The sequence below is a fragment of the Triticum urartu genome, chromosome 1A, assembly GCF_056163025.1.
Source record: "Triticum urartu cultivar PI428250 chromosome 1A, HENAU_Tu73, whole genome shotgun sequence".
NCBI classification, from domain to species: Eukaryota; Viridiplantae; Streptophyta; class Magnoliopsida; order Poales; family Poaceae; genus Triticum; species Triticum urartu.
The window spans coordinates 29742300-29755904 of NC_141873.1; the positions used below are offsets into that span (position 1 = coordinate 29742300).

The 13605-nt window shown below is 48.8% G+C and overlaps 1 protein-coding gene and 1 pseudogene across 1 annotated transcript; both read right to left on the bottom strand.

Moving 5' to 3' along the window:
• Positions 1–258: 258 nt before the first annotated feature.
• Positions 259–939, bottom strand: LOC147988721 (uncharacterized; annotated as a pseudogene).
• Positions 940–4749: 3810 nt separating this feature from the next.
• On the bottom strand, positions 4750–9495 carry CHX20 (cation/H+ exchanger 20). Its single transcript, XM_048707523.2, has 3 exons — positions 8074–9495; positions 5397–6362; positions 4750–5318 (listed from the first exon to the last, which is right to left on the bottom strand). Exons 1-3 carry the CDS (start codon positions 9280–9282, stop codon positions 4941–4943), a joined length of 2553 nt encoding a protein of 850 aa, XP_048563480.1. The 5' UTR covers positions 9283–9495; the 3' UTR covers positions 4750–4940.
• Positions 9496–13605: the final 4110 nt, after the last annotated feature.

Here is a 13605-nt window from a genome sequence, read left to right on the forward strand (position 1 = left end):
TCAATCCACCATTAACTTTATAGAAAGTTCGACATAAAAAGATTCATCTACAAAAGTAATTTCATCAATACCTCTTTTGTTCATCCATTTTAGAAAGCCTGGGCAGTCCCTTTGATAGTGTCCCTCCTCTTTGCAGAAGTTACAAGAATTTTCTCCAGCAGTGGAGCTGCTAGGAGCAGAAGAAGAACTGCCGGCTTCTTTACCCTTGAATGCCTTAGGGTTGAATGGCTTAGTGCCTTCTTTCTTGACTTGCTTTTTCTAAGGCTTGGGAAAACCTTGCCCGTCATGCTTTCTCTTGTTAGAGCCAACATGAAAAACATGGTCTTTCTTCTGCCTCATGATCCTCTCTTCCTCCTGGATGATCCTTGCGGTCATCTCAGAGAGTGGTCATTTTTCCTTTAGAGAGTTATAGTTGACCTTAAATTGTTCAAACTCTTCTGGAAGAGACTCAAGAATAATTATGACAAGAAGGGCTTCACTTAAAGAACACTCCAAAGCCTTAAGTTTGGTGTAAGCATTTACCACCCTCAATATGTGTTGCCTAACGTTTCCGTCAATAGTGTATTTCTGAAGAAGTTTAGCAAAAAGCTCATGAGCATACACTTTGTCGGAGCCTTTAAATTGCTCCTCCATTTCAGTGAGGAATTCTTTAGCAGTGTTTTTCTTAGGGAGTGCTTCAGAAATGTCCGGCAATATTGTCGCTTTAATGATGAGAAGCGCAATATGGTTGGACTTGTTCCACTTTTCCATCTTAACATCATAGTCTTTCTTTAGTTCTGCATACCCTATAACACCTGCCACAGGTTTTTCTTCCCTCAAGGCATAGTCAAATTCATTCCAACCCAAACATAATTCGACTTGGGACTTCCAATGAGGGAAGTTACTCCCCGTAAGTGGTTCGATCGTGTCGGACCGAAATGGAGCGGAAGCTGAAATCATCATAAAAATTCATAAGTAAACTTGCATGATTATAAATTTACGTTGGTAAATAAACAAACATGCCAAGTATTTAATTTCAACTCCATGTCAAAACACCGTTGGGCAGAAGAAACATGGAATTAAAATATCATAGGGGATGACTCATAATAATAAAACAACGTTGGTCCGAATTAAAATTAGAGTCATTTCATTCTGAATTTAAACATCAACATAAAAGAAAATATCATTATTTTTGATGTCTAAAAATTCATCATGCAAAACACATAATAAATCCTGAATAAAATATCTCGTTGGTTCAATTTTACCCAGAATAATAATGTGTTCATTTTAGTTTTAGGCATTTTCTATTTTTTAACTATGCAAAAACATAATAACTATTAACTTAAACGCACTGTAAAAACAGAAAATCGGACAGTGATTTTAGCCCGAAAGACCCCACAGCTACACGTAAAACGGCCCAGCCCAGAAGAAGTTTTTTTTTTGTGTTTTCGCTGGACTGACATAACCTGGGCCGCATCCGACAGCCAGAATCGGCCCATTAGCGCCCGCCGGCCCAGTAGGGAGCCGCGCGATGCTCTGAGTCGTCAGATCGAGCCGACGGCTCGGATCGCCCCAAACCCGAGCAAAACCTCCGGCTGGGTCAAACCCTATCCATTTCTAACCCTCCCCCGATTCCCACTCACTGGCGGGGAAACGGCGTTCGACGGCGGCCCGAAAGGCGCGCCGGCCATGGTGGCGCGGCGGCGGCGCTCGTCGAAGCAGCATGCCGTGGACGATGTCCGGCGTGCTCCTTCGTCGAGCGTGGCTGCTAGCGTCCGTGTACATGGCGCATCAAGGAGGAGGATGGGCGCCGGCCACCGCGGCATGAAAGGCGACGGCGACCTGCGCAGCGTCGGCCACACAGAGGCACGTCCATTAGAGCAGCGGCGGCTGCCGAGTTCTTCCCGCACGTCGTCCTGAGGACGGCGGCGTCACGGCGTCTCCGCCCTCGCACCGCGGTGGACGCAGTGCGGGCCCCGAAGGGAAGAGGCGGCTACGCGGCGCATTAGGTGAGGATTCTCCTCATTCCTTCTCCAATTCGTGTACATCAGTGCTTGATTTGGGGGAAAAACAGTCATAATTGCAGAATTAGGGTTCTTACGAATTTGGGATTAATTCTAGGGTTCTTCATCATGAGGGGTTGCTACTGTAGACTTGCATGTATCCCTCTGCCTAATATTTTGCTAATGCATATGGAAACAGTACTTAAGCATGATCAATTTTAATCAACTTAACATGAAAGTGAGCATTAGATCTTAACTTAGATTAATTAAAAAATTGATTGACCAAAAGATAGCAGTACTTAATCCGTAGCAATTAGAAAACAACATGATGATGTACAGGGGGCAGCAAGACAGTAGCATGCATATTTGGGCTAACCAGGGGCTAAAACTTTCAATCTTGATTATGAACCCTAAACTTGACATTGATCTAAACATGGTAGTGATCTACTGATCAACAATAAAGGGATCTATTGCAATCAAGATTGGCGACTAATACCACTGTTGGATAAATTATGATCTGACGGCTTAAACAGGCCCGTTAGATCTATTAGTCTAACAAAAAAAAAGATGAAGCGATAACAATAAGTGAAGGGGTCCACGTACCAACGTACGTGAGCCTCGATCAGAACTAACGCGCCCTGATCGGGGGCGCCCAAAAACCAACTCAGGTTTTGGATCCCCTGTTGCCAGCGCCATATTAAAAGGGATACGGGAGAGAGCTGGCCACCTACGAGATCACAATTCACGTAAAGTTTACTCTCCTCCCGATATTCTCTCACCCCATCCGATCAGGGGGAGTGCTGCAGCGACGGGAAGACCTAAGCCAGCCGCCACCGCTGTCCCTGGGAAGTGCCGGTGGCGCCCTGAAGGAATCAGGACGTCGAGGAGAACCTCTACTTCGACTGCCGTGACATGTAATGATCCCCTAAACCCTTCTCTGTTCATGTTTTTAGGTGATCTAGATGCAATCAGTTCCTGCTAATGACATCCAGAGATGCATAATTTTCCAACACTAAGTAGCTGCAACATACTTATATCTGAGGCTTTCCAAGATGTGTACCAGTATACGTACGTGTGCGGTGCAAGGTTACCGAAGACTACTCAATGGAATAATCAAACCAGGACACATGCATGCAGCATGGACGGCAATGGAATAATCAAATAATCTACACAACGAAAATTGGGAGAGGAGAAAAAGACTGCCCGATTGGTGCTAAATTATCCTTGTTCGACTTGAAGCTATAGATTCTTTTACTTGTGAGAGAGAGTAGTAGACGCACTCACACACACATAACCATGCGCACCACACGAGTACGCGCGTCTTTAGGGCTGCAAACGAGTTGAGTTCGAGCAAGTTGGATTAGGCTCAGCTCAACTCATACTAAAATACGAGCGAGTTCAAATTAAGCGAAGCTCAAGGTCAAGCCGTAGAAAGTAGCTCGTCCCTAGTTTGTAACGATCTCAAGCTAGTTTTGAATTAAATAAGATGATTTTTTTCTGGAATAATTAAGGCAAATTTCCACACGAGATAGGCCACAACATAAAAAATTACTACAAATTTCGACTTATTCTTTCTCAACTGAAGATAAGATATCATGGACGAACTTGCAAGAAAAGAAAATAAAGGTGCAACTGCTCTTGAACTTTGGCAAAAATAACAAGATATTCAACATACCACTGAACATGCACCATATTGAGGCTAAATTTTCTTCGCTGTTAATTAAGCTTCCATGTTTGTTAGTAAGTAAAATGGCGAAAAATTCGCACACAACATATATAATAATAAACTAACCATTTCTTTGTAATAAACATGAAAAATATTTAATATACTTATATGATATCGAGCTATCGAGTTCAAACTGAGCGAGCCAATACTGTCTCAAGATCAGCTCATTTCTTGATCGAGCTACATAAAGTGCTCATACTAAGCTCATTTCCTTTCGAGTCGATCTTGAGTCGAGCTAAAATACGAGTCGATCTCAAGCAGCTCACGAGCCTCGAGCTTTTCTTACAGCCCTACGCGTCTTACACATATGCTAGGAAATATTGAAGGCACAACTGTCTTTCCATTCCAGCGAATTCTACTAATAAGGATTAAACCCGAGTAGGTGGAAACTAACGAAGAAATTACCCATAGAATGGTTTTGAAACTTGTACAGTTTACCTGTAGGGACTGTCAAAACCTTGTGGATGTAGCTAGGTAGAAATGCCATCAAATGATAATCGCAAAAAATCATCGAAGAAAATATGACTACATATGTCCTATCAAAAATTAGCATGATAAAAAACTGTATCTTACGTTCTATTAATGAAAAAATGTATATCATTATATTATTTGATGTTTTTTCAAAGTCACTTTAAAGCAAGCAAATTGTTTTGGGTCTGTCGAGAACCTCGAAATATGAATCACTTCGAAAAATTAATTCATTCATTTTTGGTGGTTTTGCTTCTTTAAAGTTTCTAAGAAACGTATTGGGAAAATATGAAAGTGGGAGTGTTCTGGATTGGGAACCTGCAAAATTTTAACGAAAAATATGGCAATTTAATTTTGTACAAGAAAATATTTGGGGAGTCTATTTTATCTCTTCTTCCCGTTTTGTTTTATGAATTTTTTGCACGTTGTAATTTTCTAGCTTTCCTTACACACTTGTTTTCTTTTTCACATGCATTCGGAGAGTCACTGCAGTCACTTACCAACTGCCTGCTAACTTGGTGAGATATTGCTGCCTGATAACTTAAACAATAATTTTCAATTTGCTATTTGGTGTTCTTGAAAAATTGCTTATAGTTATTGGTGAGAAATTTTGCGTGTTAACTTATTAACCATTTAATTACACGTGAGGTAACACCAAACTCACTAAGATACACACAAGTCATGTCATCATCATCATCCTAGGTGGAGTAGTAAGTAGAAATAAGGCGCCGCTTGATCCGGAGCAGAGCAGTTTCGATGCACTCCTACGGCTCGGCCACGTCGTCCTTGCCGTGCTCACCGTCGTGGGGTTGCCCGTCGATCTGGACGACGGACACCGGCACCTCATCGGCGTTCACGTCGTGCTGCTGCACCACGAGCACCGAGGATGCCACGCCGTGCCCTGCCGACGCGAGCGTGTCGCCGATAGGTCCCAGCTCCGGGTGCTCTGCCGGACGGACGGCCAGCTCGGCCACCATCGCCGACGGCAGCCGCCCCCTGCCGGCCACCACCAGCCCGTACTCCCGGCTCTTGCCGATCGCCACCACCTCCTCGATCACGTTGCCGGCCACCACACGCTCCTCGAACCGCACCGTGTCGCCCATTCTCTGCCGGAACTCGCCCACCGCCGCCTCGTCCAGCTCCTGCGCGCGCACACCGTAGTCAAATCAATACGAGGAGTTCAACAATGCCGCCATTAATGGTAATAAAATGTTTGTTACCTTCTCCTTGTGGCCGTTGACGACGGCGGTGGAGAAGGTGTAGCTCTTCTCGGCGTTCCTGGCGTCGGTCGGGCGCAGCGTGACCTCTGCGTGCTCCTCGCTGCCGGCCTTGCCGTCGAGGAAGCGCACCACGGTGAGCTGCACGCCGGGGTGCTCCGCCATCCTCCCGGCGAGCTCGAGGGCCTCCCGATCGTCGGGCCCGCCAAAGAACAGGACGCACACGCCGTGCGCGACCTGCTCGGAGCTCACCTGCTCGCCTCCACCAAAGCTGCGGTCGACGAGGACGGCGACGGAGCATGGCGCCTCCCGCAGGATCCTCCGGTTCACGGCGCGCCACTCGGGCCCGAGGTTCTCGACCTCGTCGCCGCCGCCGTGGCCGGCGTGCTGGCGCTTGTGGAAGGGCAGGACGATGAGGGAGACGCGCTTGTCCTCGGCGACGGCGGCGACGTCGTCGTGCATGGTGTGGAGCGCGGAGACGGCGGTCATGGGGCGGACGTGGACGTGGCCGAGCTGCGCGTAGGTGCCGAAGGCGACGTCGACCTGGTCGTCGCCGCGGCGGTAGGGGCGGAGGAAGGGGAGGCCGTTGCGGCGCGCGGCGCGGGCCATGAGGATGGAGGAGGTGCGCTCGGTGAGCTCGACCATGCGGAGGATGTAGAGCTTGACGAGGCGGCGCGGCTGCGTGTGGCCCCGGATGGTCTCGATGAGGTTGATGAGCGCCGGCACGTCGTGGCCGCCGTGGATGCACGCCAGCACGCGCAGCTCCATGGCGTTGGCGCCCGCGGCGCCGCCAGCAGCGGAGGACGGGGAGGACGGCGCCGAGGTGGGGCCGTGGAGCTTGCGCGGGTGCAGGCGGCGGCGGCCCGTGGCGCGCGCCGGCTTGTAGATGGCCATGACGGTGGGCGTTGTGATGAAGGTGGTGACCAGCGCCATGAGCACCAGGATCGCGAACGTCTCCTCGTTCAACACCTGCAACCAGACCAACATGAACAGACGCAAGTTTTGGTTGAATTTCTGCAAAATCCGTATACCTGAAAAAGCTCTCACACAAACGAACATCCGATCATCTTTAGAGTATAATTAGCACAATCTTTAGAGTATAAATCTGATCATCTTTCTATTTACAGCTTATGACAAAATTAAGAAAAATATATTGTAAACTTTTTTTTTTGCGAATCAAAATTGCAAACTATAGCATTCTGTGTTCTGTAAAACGAAGTAAAAAAATAAAAACAAATGAGGTAGAAACATGATCGAATCTTTCCGCACAAAAAAGGAAGAAACATGGTCGAATATTTATGTTTGACTTGAGAGTGTTTGTGTTGACTTTGATGGGCCAAAATGAATAATGCATAGCGTAGACATTTCGTCGGATCGCGCCGCGCAGCGCAGTGCATGATGCGGCACGTGGTGGGCGTGAGCGACTCGTGGGCGTCTACGCCACTGCGGACCCACGTGTCAGCCACTCAAACGGTTGCTCTACTTGCATGAGCGATTCAAACGGTCATTCATCTGGACTTTGCAGCCATGCACGCAGGGTCAACTAAGCAAGTGATTAACCACTCAAGGATTATTAGTCATGTAAAATCACATGCGTAATTTTTGGACTTTGAAGTTTTTGTTCATTCCACTACTAGTTTCTACTTAGTACACCATGCAAAGTGCACCGTCATCATGTATTCATGTTAGCGGACTATAATACTACAGGGCTGTTTGGTTTGAGATTAAGTTTGCGTACCACATCTAAGGTTAGGCAAGTTTAACTTACTTGAATGGATGTTTGGTTCAAGCTACACCTTAGGCAAGTCACATTAAAGCACACATCACATACACTTAAAAAATATGGCAAGATTCTTTTAGACATGCCAACTTATGGTTCTCATTTTAAAAAACTAACCTTAGACAAGTGTGACAATATTGTATGACAAAGTGTGGCATGGTTAGACCTAAAACCAAACAGGCCCTACGTATGTGAGAAGGTTTTGGATCGGGAGAGATTGTTCATTCCGCTACAAGTTTCTAATGCAAAGTGCATGATGCGCCACGTGATGGCACGGGACGCATGCTCCAAGCTGCGTGCATGAGCGACTCGTGGGCATCTACGTCACTGCAGAGTGCAGACCCACGTGTCAGACTCACAAACGGTTGCTCTACGTGCATGCTGAAGGAACGCTCTGGAGCACTTCATTTGGACTTTGCAGCCGTCAAATTTCAGCAAGTGATTAATCACTGACTCACTCACTCACTCACGGAACAAGGTGTAATTTTTGGACTCTTCATGTGCTACCACTGACTTCGTTGCCCTAGAAGAAATGAGAGCAAACTGCCATGGCAGAGCAGAATCTAGAAAGCTATAGTACGTAGCATAGAGATGATCCATCTATTCTCTCCCATGTTTCAAGTGACTACCAACAGAGAGATAGACAGAGACGAATCTAGGAAGAGGAAGCAGCAGCAGCAGGTGACTCCTGCTTTTGTCCTCACGAGACCAGACGGCCGGATAGCCATTCTTTTGGCTCTCTTCACGTCTACGCACGTACACGTATACGTACCAGCACGCAAAGAAATAACCAAAATACATAAATTATACGCAGAAAGACATGTATATATACGACGTCGTGCTGGCCGGTGATGTGTAGTGTGTACGTACCGGCCGCACGCAGTAAGTAGGTAGACGTACCTTGCGCTCCCTGCCGATGTTGAGGACGATGAGCTCGACGAGGCCCTTGGTGTTCATGAGCACGCCCAGCACGATGGCCTCCTTGGCCCCCATCCCGCACGCCATGGCCACCGCGAACGTGCCCATGATCTTCCCCGCGCACGCCGTCACGATGATCAGCGCCAGGATGCCCAGCGCGCCGCCGCCGCGGATGGTGGCCACGTCCGTCTTGAGCCCGCTCGACGCGAAATACAATGGTAGAAGCAGCTCCGACACCAGGTCCTCCACGCGCTCCGTCACGCGGCCGGCGAACCCGCCGTCCTTGGGCACCGTGAGCCCGAACACGAAGGCGCCGAAGATGGCGTGGATGCCGATCATGTCGGTGGCGAGGCCGGACGCGAGGACGCCCGCGAGCGTGAAGGCCACCCACACGGCGGATCCCCCGCCGCCTCCTGAGTCCGACCGCCGCGCCACCCACGACATGAGCGGCTTCACGGCCAGCATCCACACGGCCACGAACGCGGCGCCCGAGAGGAGCACCCAGAGGGACGTCACCGGGCTGCGCCGGTCGTCCCCGCTGCCGGAGATGGCCACGGCGAGGGCCAGCAGCACCCACGCCGCCACGTCGTTGAACGCGGCGGCCGCGAGCGCCGTCTCCCCGATGGCCGTGGTGAGCAGCTTGAGCTCGGCGAGGATGCGCGCGAGCACGGGGAACGCGGTGATGGACATGGCGACGCCCATGAAGACCAGGAACGGCGCGTAGCCGGCCTCGTCCGCCCCAGGGATGGCGCGGCGGATGACGAAGGCGACCCCGACCCCGCACGCGAACGGGAGGGAGATGCCCGCGGCGGCGATGGCGAAGGCGCGGCGGCCGCTGCGGCGGACGGAGCGGAGGTCGAGCTCGAGCCCCACGAGGAAGAGGAAGAAGAGGAGGCCGAGGCTGGCGACGGACTCGAGCACCGGCGCGCTCCAGGGCGGGAAGAGCGCGCGGAGGTAGGGTTTGTTACGGCCGAGCGCGGAGGGGCCGAGCAGGATGCCGGCCACGATCTCGGCGATCACCTTGGGCTGGCGGAGCGGGCGGAGGAGGAGGGCCAGGACGCGGCTGAGGAGCAGGATGAGCAGCGTCTGCAGGATGAGCAGCGGGAAGGCGAAGTGGAGCGGGTCGTCGCCCTGCCACATCCCGTTCGACGACGTCTTCACCGCCGCCATCTCCGCCGACGACACAGACATGGCTGGCTCCTTCGTTTCTCGTTGGTTCCCGCGAAGGCGGAGGCGGTTCAAATCGTGCACGGGAGAGCGGGTGGGGTCGTGGTGGTGTCTCGTAGTGCCGTGGGGAGCGGAAAAGGAGAGGAAGCGGCGCGGGGGGCTCGTGATGCACAGGAGAAGAAGAAGAAGACACTCTCTGCTTTGGCTCTGCTCCGCATGTGAAGCGGTGAACTGGTGATGGTGACTGCTTACGAGTGAACAAAGTGCACTGAATTGATTGCTTATGTTCGATTTGAGCCCAGCATACTACATTCATTCCGCACATAGCACCAAGGCTGAGTCAAATTTATATGTTTGGTGAACAAAGCGCAATGTACAGTTACGATCTTGGATGTGTCTGAAAAGAAACGCCGACCCTCAATCCGCCCTCAACCGTCCCGATCGTGCGGTCCGGACGTGTTTTGCAATCCACGGGTCTGTGATAGACACAATTGTTTTGGCAAACTGGAAACAAAGTGGGGGAGTGGGGTTTGCGAGGCATCCGGAGCGCTGCATCGTCCGCGTCTCGCAACTATGGCCAATCCAAAACCCTCCTCTCTGGCCCGCGTGCTTTCCAGTCCAACGCCAATTGCCCGCATTCATGCCGCTGGGAGAGCGGCCGCTCCGCCATGACGCCTGCTCAGAGCGGACGCGACTTCTCACTGTCGGTCGAGAGAGCGCCGCTCGCTGCATGCCTGGCTGAACACGTGTCCTTGCCGCGTTCAAACGGTTACAAATTGCCCGCCTACCTCTAGTAAACATGCGCATGTGTTGAAAAACATACTCCGGTCACACGTCCTTTCGGGAGCCGGTCGACATTAAACACAACGCCGACTGGCTTCTCGCATCCGGATCATATTTAAACGAGGTCAGATGCCGGGCAAGAACCGCTTCACACCTCCATTTCCCATCCCCTGGGTGCACCATATTCTTCACATTCTTCATGGCATCCGGCGAGTAGGAAGAGGAGTTCTCCGGCATAAATGCTGACTGGATGGCCTGCTGAGCCTGCCGGATACGAGCCAGACAAGTCGCTGCTCCACCTCCCTCGTCGCTCCAGGCCATTAGTACCATGGGCGAGACTGCGGGCTGGCGTGCGGCACAACAAGTGACCGCTCCAAGCCGACGCGTGGTTCAGCAACTAGCCGCTCCAAGCTAGCTCACGAAGGAGTGGTGAGTTGCTCCAGGCCGACACGTGAGGGAGCACAGCGGCATGGGTATCATGACTTCCCTGGACGAGGTCATGTGGTACCGCTCCTTCCCCATCCATGGCAGCGTCATCCACTGTCAACATTCACGGAATCACATCCTGCCGTCAGAGAAAGAAGCCGACCTTGCGGAGATCGACCAAGTGGCCAACACATCCATGACCACTGCCGATAGCGAGGAAAAGTAGACCATGGGAGGCCACCGCCTATTGGGACCCACGAAGGCCACCGCCGCTGCGTCGCCAATGAGCACAGTCGATGTCTTGCCCGCTTCGTAGTCCATCGTCGTCCCCCACCCCAAAAACCAACCCTGATTCGTGTTTCATGGGCATGGAGGCCACTCTTGCCCTTCCACTAAAGCATATCCGTCTGGGGCTCAAGGCAGTCCGATGAGCGGGCTGCTGGACATAGGAAAGACAAACCGTGGGAGTGGAGATCCGCCGCGACCAGTCATAGACTAATTTTAGCCTAGTCTCATATAGTTGTTAGGTAAAATATGTCCAGAATGTAAATGTTGCTGTCTGGTTTGTATGAATATCATCTGGTTTGCATGAATTTTGTCTGATTCGTTGAAAGAGTAATTGAAATGTATGCGGATAGCGTTGAATGTCCGCCCCCCGCATTTGTGTGTGGGGACTAGCCCCTCCGGTCCATGGGCGAATACGATCTCCGTTTTATGGGACAGCGTTGGAAATGCCCTAACACACTAGTCTTGTGATTGGTACGAAGATGAACTGTCACATCTTTCAGTAAATTTTGCAGTCCTTAACTCCCGAAAATTCAAAGTTTTTATAGTTCTTTGGGTAAACTTAGAAGATAGAAAGTCATTTATAAACATTAGCCTAAAAAGAAAGCAGTAGACCATATATATATATTGATGGAGGGAGTCCGTATTTTCCTCTTCTTAATGAAATGCAACACTCCTGACGGTATCTAAAAGAAATCCTTATTAGAATTTTCACGCTATGGGAAGACGGTGGCTTCTCAATTTTTCCTAGCATATGTGTAAGACACACGTGCTCGTGTGTTGTGTGTGGTTGTGTGGGTTTACTACTCTCTATCTCTACCTCTACGTAATAACGAAGCACGCAGGGTTGTTTGTCGCACCAATTTGCAAAAAAGCCCCTGCATTTTCATGAAATCAATTCGTAGTTCAGATTTAAGTCACACCGAACCGTTATTTTACAGTTTTTCAGAAAACCCTGACTTTTTAGGTATTCCATCCGTGGATCATATTTAAGTCAAATAAATGCTTTTCTAAACCATCCATATCTTTTAAACCGTAACTTCGATTTAAACATGTTATATATGAAATTTGATTAGAAAAATATGTAGAATATGAATATAAGATTATTTAACCTGTTAAGTATTTATAAATATTATTTTGGAAGATATTTAATTCAAACAAATGGTTTTCTAAATTATACGTATCTTTTAAACCGTAACTCCGATTTTAATATGTTATATATGAAATTTGATTAGAACAATGTGTGAAATCTGTATATGATGTTAATTTTACCTGTTAAATATTGTTTTGGAAGCAAACTTATAACTATAGCGCACGATCCATTTTTCTTTCATACATGCGGCGATCCGGATTGCAAATAAACACCCACTATAATCATATAGGGAAAAGAAAACATCGAAAACTACACATGCATACCTCTGAATACGTCGCAGGGGAAAACAACAGATTTCTCATCGCGAGTGTGAGAGAAAGCGAGAGAGAGGGAGAGGGAGGAGAGAGGGAGAGAGAGACGTCTTAGGGTTAACCACATTCTAACACGTTTTGGTTTGTGTGAACACTAAGGCCACCGCCGGCGAGGGTGAGAAGAAGGATAAGCGGCAACACAACTATGACGCATTGCTAAAATAAAGAAGATGGACCTATTGTGGCTTGAGTGATGGTTGTTCGGTTAAGAATGTGTTGTGTTTTTTCTCCCGTTGCAACGCACGGGCTCTTTTGCTATTCAAAAGTAAAAGAATTTTAGACAACAACTTTTACGCGATGTGGTTGTGTGGTTGCTGTATCAAAAGTAAAAGCATAGAAATTCATCTCATGCAAGGATTTAGCACCATTCAGGCAACAACTTTTTTCTCGTGTCCCAACTTGTTGCTGTATGGATTATTTGATTATTTCCATTCCCGCCCATTGCATGCATGTGGCTGCCCATGGGTAGTGGTCAGAATATTATGTCCCTAGTTATATCATCAATTTTTCAGATGACATAAATAGCCATCTTGAAAAGTTATTTTTTTGCGGTTATTAGTTATGGCATTCCTTCCTTGCTACATCCATAAAGCTCTTTGGATTTGTGGAGTACATACAGGATAATTTCGTAACTTTTCAAGATAATTGAAACCCTATCATTATGAAATAAAACTCCTATTTACCTAAAAAAAACTTTTCAAGGCAGCTACCCGGGTTCAGTCCTTAGAATTCACATGGTATGGAATGATGGTACGAGCAAATGCTTTGCTCGCGGGAGCCGAATTGAATATTTTCCTACAGCATGGGTACTACTATCTCTCAATAATAAAATAATTCATAGAGCTTAGTGTTAAAGTCAAACAAGGACAATAGTTCACGGTTCAATTTCCTTTATAACCTAGATTGGCTTAACGAAGCCAGAATCAAACACCTCAAATATCATTGTATGTTATTTCCCGTGTAGATTATTCGATGCTGAATTTCTATTGCCGTCCTCCATGCTGAATGCACGTGGCCTAGCGGTGGGCACCTGTCAGAATATCATTGTAGGTTACTGGTAGAGTGGTAGTCTTCGGTTATCCATGCACCGCACACGTAGTACGTTTGTGCACACAGATATACTGGTATGTTGCGGCTAGTTAGGGTTAGGCCAGTCCCTCGCATGTACGGTTACGTTCGCACACTTCTCCAACCTTCGGACTGAAGAGTGAAAAACACACTGACAACCCGGCCTTACAATCAAGACGCCTACACACATGTGCCGCTGTAGCTCACCGACTCATTGACCTGAGCTTCCTGCACCGCCGTACGTACGTGTGCCGTGTATGCATGTCATCAACCACCTGACGCCGGTTGATCTGGACCACTCGTCGATCCATCGGCGGTCAT

Coding starts and splice junctions, on each gene's coding strand:
- CHX20 (XM_048707523.2), bottom strand. CDS start 9,282: ATGTCTGTGTCGTCGGCGGAGATGGCGGCGGTGAAGACGTCGTCGAAC. Junction 6,363..8,073: donor ACATCGGCAGGGAGCGCAAG/GTACGTCTACCT, acceptor GTCTGGTTGCAG/GTGTTGAACGAGGAGACGTT. Junction 5,319..5,396: donor TCAACGGCCACAAGGAGAAG/GTAACAAACATT, acceptor GTGCGCGCGCAG/GAGCTGGACGAGGCGGCGGT.